The sequence below is a fragment of the Geotrypetes seraphini genome, chromosome 2, assembly GCF_902459505.1.
Source record: "Geotrypetes seraphini chromosome 2, aGeoSer1.1, whole genome shotgun sequence".
Taxonomy (NCBI): Eukaryota; Metazoa; Chordata; class Amphibia; order Gymnophiona; family Dermophiidae; genus Geotrypetes; species Geotrypetes seraphini.
The window spans coordinates 35,332,517-35,348,561 of record NC_047085.1 but is presented as its reverse complement, the minus strand read 5'-3'; the positions used below and the strand labels follow the sequence as shown (position 1 = coordinate 35,348,561).

Here is a 16,045-nt window from a genome sequence, read left to right as displayed (position 1 = left end):
ATTCCCTTGAGCAGGCCCTGATCTAGGGCAATGTAGGTTGAAATTAAACAAGTTCTATAAACAAAATCCCATCGCCTGAATAGCTGCTATTTTCATATGAATTAACTGTTCTTTTATCTCCATTAAGTAGCAAACAAGATTGATAATTTCATGCATGACAACAAATTTAGTGAAAATTACCTTGACCAGAATTATATATTGCTTTCACAGATTTCTTTACTTTCTGTAGAGCAGTTCTATCTTGATCTAATGCCTGTAATAAACAAAAATGGTTTTATTAATAGAAAAGAAAATACTTTCCAGTGTCACTGAACAATCTGATTTAATATATAATGGCAATATTTATCAAAATACATTCCATACTAAAAGTTATCACTACCTTTCATAAAGGTGGTTAGATCCCAAAAAAATTAAATCTTTTCTATAGCACTATTAGATGTACGCAGTACTGTACACAAACACACGAGATTGTCCCTGTTCTGTAGAACTTACAACATATTCAAGACAAACACGAAAAATAAGATAATTTGATGTTTAATGTATTATAGGAATGATTAAAAGCAACATGAACATAAGAATAAAGGGTTACAAGCAGCCTCAGAAAGGTTGACCTAGGCTAAATTTGAATAGGTCCGAGAAGGAATGAGATGCACCAAGTCAGGAAATCTATTCCAAAAGGACAGAGCAACAAGGCATAAGAACTGCCATACTGGGACAGACTGAAGGTCCTTCAAGCCCATTATCCTGTTTACAACAGTGAATCAGGTCCCAAGTATCTAGCAAGATTTCAAGTAGTAAAACAGTTTTTATCCTGCTTATCCTAGGAATAAGCAGTGGATTTCCCCAAGCCATATCAATAATGGCCTATGGACTTCTCTTTTAGGACATTATTCAAACCCTGCTAACGGATTTCACTACATTCTCCAGCAACAAATTCCAGAGTTTAATTACAAGTTGTCTGAAGAAATATTTTTCTCATTTGTTTTAAATCTACTACTTAGTATCTTCATCATATGCCCCCTGGTCCTAGTATTTTTGGAAAGAGTAAATAAACAATTCACATCTACTTTTTCCATGCCACTCAATATTTCTCTTCTCCAAGCTGAAAAGCCCTAGCCGCTTTAGCCTCTCCTCACAGGGAAGTCATCCCATCCCTTTTTTCATTTTCATCACCCTTCTTTCTCTGTGCCTTTTCTAATTTGGCTATATCTTTTTTGAGATACGGTGACCAGAATTGCACATAGTGCAGCCGTCCCTTAGAATGATACAAGGGCATTATACCATTTTCATTTTCCATTCCTTTCCTGATAATTCCTAACATTCTATTTGCTTTCTTAGCCGCCACCGTACATTGAGCTGAGGATTTCAATGTATCCCTGACTACTCAATTGTTGAGGAATGATGTGCCTATTGCACCACAAGCAGTATTAGTACAGATTGATCTGCACAGACATCCATTGCTGGAACATACATACACACAGATACATCCAATTATATATATATATATATATATATATATTTATATATATATATATATATATATATATATACACATACATACACACATATACATATATTTTTTTAAAACATTTGTACAAATGTTTTTCATTTTATATAAACTGCTAGGCTTTTAGGTAGTATATCAAATGCAATAAACTTGAACCTCTTCGATCACATGCCAGACCCTCTCCCTTGTGAAAGAGGCTATTATTGCCAAGAACGAATCCTTTAAAGAATGGAAAAAGGATCCCAATGAAGAAACTAAGAAGAGACATAAGCACTGTCAAGTTAGATGCAAAGCATTGATAAAGAAAGCTAAAAAAAATATGAAGAACAACTTGCCAAAGAGGCAAAAACTCATAGTACAATTTTTTTAGGTACATCTAAAGCAGAAAACCTGTGAGGGAATCTGTGGGACTTTTGGATGATCAAGAAGTAAACGGTGCCATCAGGGATAAGGCCATAGCAGAGAGACTGAATGAATTCTTTGCTTTGGTCTTTATGGAAGAAGATGTAAGAAACCTTCCTGAACCATCTTTGGCCAATGCTCTCAGGGTCTACAGGCTGTTTCCCAAGGGGGGGGAGGTTCTTCTGACAGCTCCCGGTCTCTCTAACGTTCACCACTGGTCCTGCTGGTCACTTGCCAGTTCCCCTTAGCCTAGGACATTGGATTCTAACTCTTCTTGTTGCATCTTGTGGGGGCCACCGCAGGTTCTTCTGCTCTCTGGCCTCTTTGGTCCCCGGATACTTTGCCTGTCCCACTGCCAATTGTCAAGTTTGAAGTTACTCCAAGCTGTCCCAATCCACATACATCCTGAAGACTCCTCTGGCCCCTCAACCGCTCCACCAGGCCTTCTGCCAGTCATCAAGCTTGAGTCCCCTCTGGACTCTAAGCTCTTAACGATCTATCAGGCTTACCAAGGGTTAGGCCAAAGCCAGCATTCATCCCCTTGAGGGTCACCTGGCTCCTGAAGGAACTCCTGTTCTTCCCAGCTCTGTCCTGGAGCTGTCCTTTTCAGCACTCTTACTTCGCTCAGGGTGAGTGGACAACTCCCAGGAGACTTTGCAAGATCTTATGCAAATTAGCTACTTTCTGCTGCTCAGACTCACTTTGCTGGCCTGTGATAGGAACTTCACTCTGTTACACTGTCTCAATAACAGACTATATGGACTTTTCTTCCAGGAAATTGTCCAAACCTTTCTTTTCTTAAAACCAGCTATGTTAACTGCTCTTACAACCTCTGGCAACGCATTCCAGAGTTTAACTATTCTGAGTGAAAAAAAATTTCCTCCTATTGGATTTAAAAGTATTTCCCTGTAACTTTCTTGAGATAAGGAAATTAGAATTGAATGCAGTACTCAAGGTAAGGTCGTACCACAGAGCGAAACAGAGGCATTGTAACATTTTAGGTCTTATTAACCATCCCTTAATAATTCCTAGAATCTTGTTTGCTTTTTTGGCTGCCGGCACATATTGGGTGGAAGGTTTCATCTAATTGTCTATAATGACACCCAGATTTATTTTTAGGGTGCGAACCCCCAAGGTATACCAAAGCATCTGGTAACTATGATTTGGGTTATTCTTCCAAATGTGCATTACTTTGTACATATAAGAACATAAGAACTGTCATCAAGCCCAGTATCCTGTTTTCAACAGTGGCACACCCAAGTCCTAAGTACCTAGCTAGATCCCAAGTAGCAAAACGGATTTTATGCTGCTTATCCTAGGAATAAGCAGTGGATTTTCCCAAGCCATCTCAATAACGGGAGTATGGGCTTCTCTTGTCCACATTAAATTTCATCTACCATTTGGATGCCCAGTCTTCCAATTTCCTAAGGTCAGCCTGCAATTTATCACAGTCTGCATGCATTTTAACAACTTTGAGAAGTTTAGCATCATCTGCACATTTTATTATCTCACTTATCATTCCACTCAGCACCCACCCCTCCCTCCTCACATAACAGAATAGTCACATTCCTCACCCCAACCTACTCAGCCTCAGCCTCACAACGTGGAAATTGAGAGCGGCATCCTCACTACAATTCCAGTCAGTAAAGACGGTCGTCTTTCAGAAAGTCCTTCTAATTCAAGTGGACATGTTTCTCTCATTGGGCAACAACCAATCACCAGGATCCTCTCATATGTCCTATTCCACACATTCATTTACCTCCTCCGTTTATCGGACTCGGGTCTCAAGAAAAATTCAGCACTTCTCCATCTATCCACAATATCTATTTATCATGTCCCAGTGGATGGGAAAACAACCTCCAAACCAACCCCTAATGGCAAGATTCCTATGAAGCCTAACCAATATCTGACCTCCTCTTCATGACCCGCCATCGCCTTGGGATCTCAACATTGTCTTAGACCAACTCATGGATGTACCTTCTGAGCAGCTGAACATCATCTCTCTCAATTCCTCACTTGTAAGACAGCTTTTTGTACAGCCATCACGATGGCAATCCGTGTCAGTGAACTTCAGGCACTGCTGACCTACTATCCTTACACACAATTCTTTCCGAACCACGTAACAAGCGGTGGCTGTTGCCAGAGGATGCTAGGCTGTATAGAGATAGGAGTAACCAGTAGAAGAAAGAAGGTGTTGATGCCCCTTTACAGGTAGATGGTGAGGCCCCACTTGGAGTATTGTGTTCAATTTTGGAGACCGTATCTGGCGAAGGACATAAAAAGACTTGAAGCGGTCCAGAGGAAGGCGACGAAAATGGTAGGAGGCTTGTGACAGAAGATGTATGAGGAGAGACTGGAATCCACATTTGACTGTCTCCTACTTTATCTTCCGCCCCCAATTACACTAGATTCTTGTGCATCATTGCAATCTTTGATCTACGACTTTTGCACCTCTACAAATAATCCATTCATATTAGGTGACTTTAACCTACACTTTGAAAATACTAAATGCCTCTTTACTCAAGATTTTTTAACTCTTTTTAAAAACCTTGACATTTCACCACTCATATCCAACGCAACCCATCAAGCAGGTCATACTCTGGATACGATATTGGTCCCCTTATCAGTTTATTCCCAGTTTTCTTTGAAAGGACTTCATCAGGTCCCCTGGTCAGATCATTTTCTAATTACGTTCTCCTATTCTTGGTCTCCAAAAACCAAACAACAACAAGTACCAAAGTTAATTAAATTTCAGGATTACTCTAAATTAGATTCTTCTTCTATCACAGCTTCCTTTGACTTTAATCTTGATCTTTATCAATCTATTAATATGGAAGATACAATATCAGCTTGGTAAACATCACTACTGCATTATTAGACGAGCTTGCTCCAGTACAATCTCATTATATATCCCTATGGAAACAAATTAATCCATGGTTTTCTTCTGAATTCAAACTAATTAAAAAACAATTGTGATCTTTAGAAAGGTGTTGGAGGCATGACAAATCTTTAGACAACCTCAATCTTTATAAGGAACATACAATTTTCTATAAAACTAAAATAACTGAGGCAAAATCCAATTATTACTCCAAAAAAATATCAATGGCAAAAAACTCAGCAACACTTTTTAAGATCGTACGTTCTCTGACCACAAAACGACAAGATGAATCCAATGTTTCTCAGCTACCATCAACCCAATCTTTGGCTGAGTTTTTCATAGGGAAAACCTTAAAAATTAGATCAACCATTCAGTCTTCACACCATTCAAAATTTGACAGCTTATCTCCTTCAAATATCACATCTTCAAATACATGGAGTTCAAAATGTTCTAGGTTCAGGATTCCCTCATTGTTAGAGACACAACAAACCATCTATATTCTGAATAGTAATGGTTCCTCTGCTGAAGTCATTCTCCCTTTTATTCTTAAGCGTTATTTTTCAATATTCGGCCCCCAAATACACAACTTCATTGAAACTAGTCTCACTACAAATATTGTTCCTAAACAATGGAAAGAAGCAATCATCTTTCCTATTATTAAAGACAATAAAGTAAGTGCAACAGAGATCTCTAACTACCGTCCTATTTCCAATATTCCATTTTTGTCTAAACTTACAGAAAAAATAGTCTTTAATCAACTCTCCGATTTCATTGAACAAACAAATGTCCTCCATCCTAATCAGACGGGTTTTCGTAAACATCATTCAACTGAATTATCCTTGATAGGGTTAACCACTAACATCATGTACCAATTAGATCACCAAAAATCAGTCTTACTTATCTCACTGGATTTATCATCAGCCTTTGATACTATAGATCATCAATTGCTAATCCATAGGCTTTGTGACATAGGGATCTCTGATCAAGTATTAGATTGGTTTAAATCATATTTTTAAGATCGTTCCTCGAAAGTACAGTTTAATGGTTCTAACTCTAACACTTTTTCTAACAGTTATGGGATCCCTCAAGCTTCCATTCTTTCCCCTATGTTGATTAATATCTTCCTTGCTCCACTGATCACACTAGGGCAATCTATTGCGTTCTCTATCTTCGCTTACGCGGATGATATTCAACTTACTCACCCCATTGATTTGGACAACCCCGCAGATACTTCTTCTATTAATTTGAAACTGGAACAAATCAGCCACTGGCTAAGCACAAATATGTTAGCCCTCAACATCAGCAAAAACCAAATTAATGATTTTCCCAGTCAAGGTCGGTCTTTCCTTTTCCTACCCCATATTAATAAAATCAGTTCTTGTTCAGATAGTCACTTCCATTAAACTTCTTGGTGTTACCTTTGATGGAAAATTCTCATTCCATGAACAAATAAGTTCAGTAGTCAAGAAATGTTTCTACCGCCTTCGAATAATTAGATCACTTGCCACCTTATTAGATCAATCCTCATTGAATATTCTTATTCATTTGCTTGTCATTTCATGTTTAGACTGCAGCAATGCATTATATAAAGGAATCACCAAGAAAGAATTAAAACATCTTCAAATTATTCAAAATACTGCCATTAAAATCATTTCAAAAGCTCGAAAATACGATGTCACACCACTTTTGATCAACGCCCATTGGCTTCCTATAGATCATCGAATTTTCTATAAAATAATGTTACTGACACATAAGACCATAACTTCTGGCCAACCGGATTTCATCAACAGGTTATTAATCCCCCATACCTCCCATCGTACACTACGTTCATCTAATCAAAACCTGCTATCCATCCCCTCTTTAAGACACATTAACACTATGCACACTAATATCTTTCTGTTAAGACCCCTACCACCTGGAACTCAGCACCAAATTATATAAGAGAAATTTTATCACTTGATAAATTTAAAAGTAATTTGAAGGCCTTTCTTTTTAAAGACGCATTCGGAATACAATAGTCCTTCTAAGGACGGTAATGGAAACCTGTTCCTTGCCATCTTTTAGTCATTTTAACCTATTTTACAAGTACCTGACTATTTATTTTTTCGTTCCCCTCCCTTTTGTTTTGATCCTTCTCCCTCTCTTTGTCTTTATTTAAAATGTATTTCTGCCCTTTTCCATCTTGTATCAGTATGTTAATGTTTGTCAGTGCGTTTTTATCATTTGTAATATTAATTGTAATTTGTTTTTATATTCAAATATATTTTATTAAGCTCAACAAAACTATCAAACAAAAAGCAAACCAAATACAATCAAGCTCAGCGTTTCAGAGAACAGAACCCGTCCCCACAGATAATAAATCCCCCCATCCCAACACAACCCCTCCCAAAATAATAAAATCCCCTCCCCAGGGTCCTCCTTGCAAGTACATCACATACAAAGAAAATTAGACAAAGATTAGGCAAACCAGGTATAACAAAAGAAAACAGAATACAGGGGTTCAAAAGTTCAGCAAGCGGCTGCATGCCAGCGGGGTCATAGTTGTCCAAAATGGTTCCCAAGTGCATTGAAAGACCCGGCCTGGGAGAGAAGAGAGGTCCAACACATCCCTCCGTTCCCACATCAAGAGGGAAATCATCAGACATCGCCAAAGAGAGTAATCGGGAGCAGTATCTTCAAGCCAGTGCAGCAAAATACATTTCAGGGCCACCAAGACAGTCCATTTAAGGAAAGCTGCAGCTCCCCGCACACGAGGGAAGTAGTGAGGAACAGCTCCAAACAAAAACAAAGGGGAGAGGCGAATGGTAATTTTCCAAATGCGCTCCACAAAGACAAAAACAGCATGCCAAAAAACTTGAACATTAGGGCAAGTCCAAAACATGTGTCCCAAGCCCGTTTCAGGAGCTTGGCAGCGTAAACAAGCAGCATTTTCACGAAGTCGGGATAAATAAGCCCTCTTTGGAGAGATGTACAAACGAAAAACCAACTTATGTTGTTCCCAGAAGGTGGTATATTTGCGGAGAGTAGACAATCTACGAACAGCTTGTAAAAGTACATCCTCCGGCAATTCCACTGCAAGATCACGAGCCCAAGCCTCTCGTAATTTGGAGTGTTCAAACAAGAGGGACTCATCCTTCAAATGGCGATGATGGAATCTAAGGGGGACCGGAAGTTGGGAACCAAAGGTGAAAGCCGTAGACAGCAGCTCTTGGCAAGAGACTTGCAAAGAACTAGCGGGTAAAGAAGAAATGTAGTGATGAATTTGCATATATGCAAAATAATCATTGGGCGGGAGACCAAATTCCTCTTGCAACAGTGTAAAGGGCTTAATTTTGCCATCATCATCAACCAAGTGAGACACATAATGAATCCCCCCTTGCTTCCCACCGAGCAAAACTCGGCCCATCAATCCCAGGTAGGAAGGAACCGTTAAAGCGGATAGGCAGAAAGGGAATTACAGAAGCAGAAAGAGCATGAAATTTACAGACCCAGCGCCAAACCTTCTGCAAGGGACGGTGGAGCACCTTTACCGGTAGAGATTCAGGCACAAGAGAAGGAAGAGAATGAAGATAAACACTAAAGTGGTTAGAACGAAAACAGAAGAGTTCCAAAGCAGTGTTAGTAAATGCTGACGTAACCCTGAACAGATCATTAATGTGGCACATGCCACAACCAATAGTCAAATAACGAAGGTTCAGTAAACCCAATCCACCCCTGTACCACGGAGCTGCAACCCTTTTGTAAGGCAGACGAGGCCGCTTCCCAATCCAAAGAAACCTTTGAACCAGGCGTTCCAGCCACCTCTCATCTCAAGAAGTCAAATACAAAGGAAGGATCTGAAAAATGTGTAGCCAACAGGGGACTATGAGCATATTATAAAGGTGCACTCGACCCAAGAGCGAAAAGGGAAGAGGTCCCCACAACCGTAGTTTATTCTGAAGGGCCTGGAACAACGGTTCCACATTCAAGCGATACAAACTAGACAAATCCTGAGGAATTAAGACCCCCAGATATTTCAAAGTAGAGTCTGCCCAACGTAGAGGAAAAACACCCCTCCACTCGGCACGTAACTCAGGCGGACAAGGTAAGGCCAAAGATTTATCCAGATTAAGAGACAGACCAGAGTAAAAACCAAATTCAGAAATGAGATCCAATGCCATCGGTAAAGAAGTTTCCGGCCTAGTGAGAATCAAAAACATATCATCCGCAAATGCCAAAGTCTTCAACTCAATGCCATCCACGTCAAGACCCTGCACGGCCGCGAATCCCCGAAGCGTACATAGTAAAGATTCCAAAGAAAGAAGAAACAGCAAGGGGGAAAAGGGGGCAACCCTGCCAGGTTCCTCGACGAATGGCGAAAGAGTCCGTTCAGAACCCGTTGACCAGAAGCGAAGCCCTTGGATTGGAGTAAAGAGAACGAATAGCAGCAAGGAAAAAAACCGCACAACCCGACATGTTCTAGGGTGCGAAACAAGAAAGACCAAAATACACTATCAAATGCCTTAGAAGCATCGAGACTGACAAACAGGGCAGGAATTCGACGAGAATGACAACGAGCAAGTGCAAAGAGAACCTTTCGAACATTAGTAACCGATTGGCGTCCCTGGACAAACCCAACTTGATCCTCATGAATAAGCTCAGGGAGATGTGGAGCAAGACGATCAGCCAATATGCGGGCAAAAAGCTTCAGATCTACGTTGATCAAGGAGATGGGACGATAGGATCCCGTAGAGTCAGCCTCCTTACCAGGCTTCAACAATAATGAGATAAGGGCCTCGTTAGCATAATGCGAAAAAGAGCCCTGAGTAACCACAGTGTTGAAGTAAGCTAGTAAAGGACCACAGAGATCGGAAGAAAGAAGGCGATAGAAGTCTCCCGAAAAACCATCCGGCCCCGGGGCTCTATCAGAATGGAGAGCTTTAATCGCAGATTCTAATTCCGCCGCCCGAAAGGGGCAGTTAAGAGAGGACACCACTGCTTCCGACAGACGAGGGAGTCCAGAAGAGTGAAGATAATCAGACACTAATTCAGGAGAGACAGCTTCGTAAGTATCATATAACTGGCTAAAATAATCAGAAAGAAGCCCTGAGATTTCAGAAGTAGAGTTCACCACCCCCCCACTCTGGGTCCGTAGAGACAATCAACTTTAACCAAGCGAGCCATGAGGCACCCAGGTTTGTTACCATAACGTTGAAAACGGTGATGATGAAAAGCCCTCCATCTCTGGGAACGAGAGTGAAGCAACGAATTCAAGGCTGCCTGGGTAGCCAAATAGCATTCCCTAGTCTCCCATGAAGGATTCAAATGGAAGGACCGCTTAACAACACGTAAGGCCCGTTCTAAATTAATAATTCCGCTGTTAATACGTTTATTGCGAGCACTCAAAAAAGAAATAATATGTCCCCGAAGCACCGTCTCTCAAAACAAAATGGGATCTTCCATGTGGGGTGCATTATGGGTTGAATAATCCTCCCATTGAGCTTGCAGAAAATCTTGAAATTCCTTGTCCTGAGCAAGATAGGACGGAAACCTTCAGAAAGTCGTCCAAAGATACGTTGCATCCAGATGGATATCTACCCAAATCAGGGCATGATCAGAAATATTCAGAGGACCCATCTCGGCTAACATGACGGAAGAAAACAAAGTCGATGAGAGAAAAATATGATCTATCTGAGACTAGGTACCATGCGCCCGAGAAAGATGTGTATAGTCACGAACCTCAGGATAACGAAGGCGCCAGGGGTCCACCACTGAAAGAGTATCACTTAAGTCAGAAAGAAGACGACCCTTGGCACCCAAAGAAGCACTAGAGGGGCCAGACTTATCCAGGTCCAGGTTCAAAACCAAATTAAAGTCGCCCACTACAAGAGGATCTCCAGAAAAATGAGAGCAGAGTTGAATCAATCTTTGCAAAAAAGCCGACTCCCTCGAATTAGGGCCATACACCACAAGTAATAGATAGGATCGAGCGCCCAAGGTCAGTCGTAGAAGCAGAGATCTACCATCAGTAGCTTTATCAAGAACCCGGACTCCAAGAGGCGAAGATTTTCGGACCAATACAGCAATACCACCATGGTGACCCTGCGAGGAAGCAAAATAGACCCCCCCCCCACCCAGAAACGACCCAACTTAAGATGTTCCGCGTCTGTCAGACGAGTTTCCTGTAAACAAGCAATATCCAACCGATATCGCTGCAAAGCAGCCAATATTTTGGACCGCTTGATCAGTGATGAAATGCCCCCAACATTCCAAGAGGTTAGTCTAAAAGGAGTACTCAGGTCGGAAAGTCAGGATAAAAACACTTCAGAAAAGACAAAAGAAAGTAGTGAAAACAACCCCAGGGGCCCAGCCACCCCCCGGAGCAGTGATACCAAATGACCAAAACCTGAAAGAAACTACGTGAGTAATGATAATTCAAAGAATACAGATTATTCATACCGAAGGAGGACCCCCCACCCCCACCAACACAACCCTCCCCAACCCCAACAGGCAGAACTCAAACATAGATCCCATCCAGTAAACAAGCCCTCAAGAATCCTCAAGAATCCACTGGAAAGGGACTAGGACAAGAGGAGAACTGCAACAAGGACTCCCGGATCCTAAAGGGGCCGAGGAAGGGCCAGATTCCCCGGGTAGGGCATCCAGGTATGCCTACGCGTCCTCTGCCATGGTGTAGCTCTTCCAGCCGGCAGCCGGCCAAATCCGCAGTAGGGCAGGATAGGAGAGTTGGAAACGATGCTTACGTTCAAACAGGGCTGAACAAACCCTAGAAAATCGACGGCGCCGCTCCTGCAACGCAGGGGAATAGTTCTGAAATAAACGGACTGGAGTCCCCTCGTAGGTAAGCGTGTTTCTTTTCTTCCTATAGTGACGCATCAGTTCAGCTTTATGCGCGGAGTTCAGAACCTTGAATATAGTTACCCGCGCCCAGGTATGATCATCAGCCCTCCGGCCAAGGCGGTGGGCTCGCTCCAGTCGTATGGGCCCCATCCCAGCAGGGAGCGGCAACTCTGCCTGAAGCCAGGACTCCAAGGTAGTGAGTAATCTGGAATCAGAGACCGTCTCAGGCAGCCCAATCAAACGCAAATTACCGCATCTTGAGCGGTTCTCCAAGTCCTCAAGTTTGTCCTCCTGGTGCTGAAGCAAAACTTTTAGAGAGGTGAGTTCCGCTTCAGAGGCTGAATGGGCGTCCTCCACGTGGGCGACAAGGGTCTCTAGCTCCCCGGTACTGGTGGTGTCAGTGATAATAGACTCCAGCGAGGCAAGCTGTGAAGAAAGCTGATCAAATCGGGCATCCAATGCCCTCACCACCGAAGCCGACAACACCTCGATGTGAGCCGCCGAGAGTGGAAGGGCAGAACCTGCTTCAGCTGCCGCCGCCATCTTGGAGGCGGCCCCACCTCCCGATCCTTTGCAGCGCGGCTAGATTTTCCGCTCATGGTAGGGCTGCTCGTCTGTAAATACCGATCTATGCACCATACAGGCAAAAAACACAGCGGTAATTGCAAGATCCAATGGCAGGGAGGTGCAGGGGGACTCAGAGCCCCGGAGCTCGAGCAAAGCACGTCTTGCCCGGCTCAGCACATCACGTGACTCTCTGTAATTTGTTTTTAACTTGTCCTTTTTATTCTTTGTTCTCATATTATATAAAACCGCTTTGAATTTTGATAAGGCGGTATATCAAATTTTTAAATAAACCTGAAACGATTATGTATACCCTAGAGGAAAGAAGGGACAGGGGAGATATGATTCAGACTTTCAAATACTTGAAAGGCATTAACGTAGAACAAAATCTATTCCAGAGAAAGGACAATGGTAAAACCAGAGGGCATAATTTGAGGTTGAGGGGTGGTAGATTCAAGAGTAAAGTTAAGAAATTCTTCTTTATAGAGAGGGTGGTTGATGCATGGAATGCGCTCTGAGGGAGGTGGTGGAGAAGAAAACGGTGACAGAGTTCAAACAAGTGCAAGCGTGAGATGAACACAGAGGATCTCTAATCTGAAAATAATGGGTATACAGTACTCCCCAGATAGCTCCTGATTGGTGAGGCCCGACTTTAGTACAGGAAGAGCCAGTTGGAGCATACCGCAAGTGATTTCCTTCATTCGCCGACGCTCCAGCTGCCCTCTACTGCCTCTATGGCAGCCCTCTCCTGCCGGTCATTCACGGTCGGAAAATACCAAGAGCACTGTACATTGAAGGAACTAAGGCTAAACCTGTGTCCTTTATATGGACATTCAGTTGAGGGACAGGATGGGGAGGGTTTCGATGGCTGTGATGGTTAAGATGGGCTGGAGCGAGCTTTGATGGAGACGTCAGTAGATGGAACTTAAGCACACTACTGGGCAGGGCTCCGGGTTTCTGGCCCAGAAATATCTAAGAAAAAGGACCATTTAAACTAAATCAATTTATGAAGCATGTATGGTTGGGCAGACTGGATGGACCACTCAGGTCTTTATCTGTCATCATTTACTATGTTACTAAGTTATTTCATGTTGCCAGGACATTTGGGACCTTGCAGAAACATTTTTCAAATACAGGATATACTATTTTTTCTTTCAGAATATATATACATTTTTTATATCATTTTGCTAAAATCAATTCTAAAAATGTTACAAGAGAACACAAACAAGTCAAACTTCTACAGAAAACTGCACAAGTACCTTCTTAAATTATAATAGCCAAAACTTAGAATTTAAGCCACTTTGTTCTCTTATCCTTTATTCCAGGATTAAGATGGATGCAAGCAATTATTTCTGCTCCTCCTTTCTAGTCTTCCAAATCATGTGATCTTGTCTATTTTCATATGTTCGGAAATCTGGCTGACCCAAGAAGGGAAATGACAGAGCAACCACACTTAAGAACATAAACTTGGAAAAGAGAAAATGGATAGCTACCATGAACTGCTTCTTTTACTGATTAAACAGTTACTTTCCACAGAAGTAGAGAGATGCCTTAGGTGGTTCCCAGTAAATATGCCTAAACATCAGAATCTTGCAATTTAAATATCCTGATTGGGGTTTGTCATTTAATTCTCAATTTCTTAGATTTTTATAAAAGATTTATTAACACAGACAAAACATTTAGGCCCCAATTCTGCAAAGTGCATCCCAATTGTAAGCAGCTGTAGGCATCCTACAGCTGTCTAATCAGCCAATCGGGAGACACGTTTTCAAAAAAAATGCTCCCCAGGCAGGCCGCCTATATTGAAGGCACCTCCGGGAGCCTAAGGAGGCCTGCAAGCCCATCTAAGCTCGCCTAAGGCTAGGCAGTAGCCTTAGGCAAACCTAGACGGTCCTACGCATGGTAAGTAGACGCAGTCGCTATACTTAATCGAGGAAAAGGATCTCCCTGCCGTGATTAGTATAGCGGCTACGGCCGCCAGACTCCCCTCTCTCCTCCCCGACGAACACGGCAGGAGGGTACCCAACCTCTCCTGCCCACAGAACCCACGATTGCCGGCAGGAAGGTGCTCAACCCTTCCTGCTGGTAGACCCCCCCCCCCCCCCTTGGCTTGATAAGTGTCCGAGGATCTCAAGGCTGCGTAACAATGTGGCCAGTTCAGAAGATTGTAGAGCTCAAGCATGCCATCACTTCTTACTATGTCCCTGAGGTAGTGACCGAAACGAGGTTCTTATCAGACCTAAAAAAAAGCCAGCAACCAGAACTTATTTTTTACTTTTTGGACATTAGCATTCACAGTTTGAGACAGGTGTGCAAAAGTGGAAGGGTGGTGGTTATGGGGGATTTCAACTATCCGGGAATAGACTGGGACATTGGGCACTCAAATTGCACGAGAGAAACTAAATTCCTAGAGGCGATAAGGGACTGTTTCATGGAGCAGCTGGTCACGGAACCAACGCGAGGGGATGCCACTCTAGACCTAATCCTCAACGGGCTAGAGGGACCCGCAAAGGAAGTGGTGATACTAGCACCATTAGGGAACAGCGATCACAACATGATCCAGTACAAATTAAACATGGGAACATCAAAGGTGAAAAGAACCACAACGACAGCACTCAACTTCAGAAAAGTAAACTACAAGGACATGAGGAAAATGGTAGGAAAAAAGCTCAGCAACAGCTCAGGGAAGGTGAAGACCGTAAAGGAAGCCTGGACACTGCTTAAAGGCACAGTGCTCGAGGCACAAGACCTGTGCGTCCCAAGGTTTAGGAAAGGGTGCAAAAAAAATCGAACTAGAAACCCAGCATGGATAACAACTGCAGTTAAAAAGGCGATAAGCGACAAAAAATCATCCTTCAAGAAATGGAAAAAGGAACCAACAAAGGAAAACCAGGAAGAGCACAAAAGACACCAGAAAGAATGCCACAGAGAGGTCAGGAAAGCAAAGAGAGAATATGAGGAAAGACTGGCAGGAGAAGCAAGAAACTTCAAACCCTTCTTCAGGTATGTGAAAGGGAAACAACCAGCCAGAGAGGAAGTGGGACCACTGGACGACAGAGACAGGAAAGGAGCGATAAAGGAGGAAAAAGAGATAGCTGACAGGTTAAACAAATTCTTCTCGTCAGTCTTCACCAGAGAGGACACATCCAATATCCCAGAACCCGAGGTGATTATAAACGGAGAACACTACGAAAGGCTGGTACAGCTAGAGGTAAGCAAAGAGGATGTCCTCAGACAGATAGACAGACTGAAGAGTGACAAATCACCGGGCCCGGACAGCATCCACCCAAGGGTACTAAAAAAACTGAGAAACGAATTAGCAGAGACACTTTGCCAAATATGTAACCTCTCCCTAAAAACTGGGGAGATCCCAGAGGACTGGAAAATAGCAAATGTCACGCCCATCTTTAAGAAGGGATCAAGGGGTGACCCGGGAAACTACAGGCCTGTGAGCTTGACCTCGGTTCCGGGAAAGATGATGGAAGCAATGGTAAAGGACACAATCTGCGAACACATAGAAAACAATGGACAACTGAAGGCGAGCCAGCATGGCTTCTACAAGGGAAGGTCGTGCCTCACGAACTTGCTGTACTTCTTTGAGGGAATAAACAGCCAGATGGATAAGGGGGAATCCATAAACATCATTTACCTTGACTTCCAAAAAGCCTTCGACAAGGTACCTCACGAACGGCTACTTAAAAAGCTATGGAACCACGGGGTGCAAGGGGATATCTACCGATGGATCAAACACTGGTTGGCAGGCAGGAAACAGAGGGTTGGAGTAAAGGGCCAATACTCAGACTGGCAATGGGTCACGAGCGGAGTTCCACAGGGGTCGGTGCTGGGACCTCTAC

At 42.8% G+C, this 16,045-nt stretch overlaps 1 protein-coding gene across 7 annotated transcripts in view; it reads right to left on the bottom strand.

The window, feature by feature from the left end:
• Positions 1-16,045, bottom strand: part of ASAP1 (ArfGAP with SH3 domain, ankyrin repeat and PH domain 1) — a 558,081-nt gene that overhangs the window by 464,740 nt on the left and 77,296 nt on the right. For all 7 annotated transcript variants that reach the window (XM_033933030.1, XM_033933029.1, XM_033933028.1 and 4 more), the window contains one exon: positions 181-253. In XM_033933030.1, the coding sequence (XP_033788921.1) occupies positions 181-253 (73 nt within the window). The remainder of the gene's footprint in view (positions 1-180; positions 254-16,045) is intronic.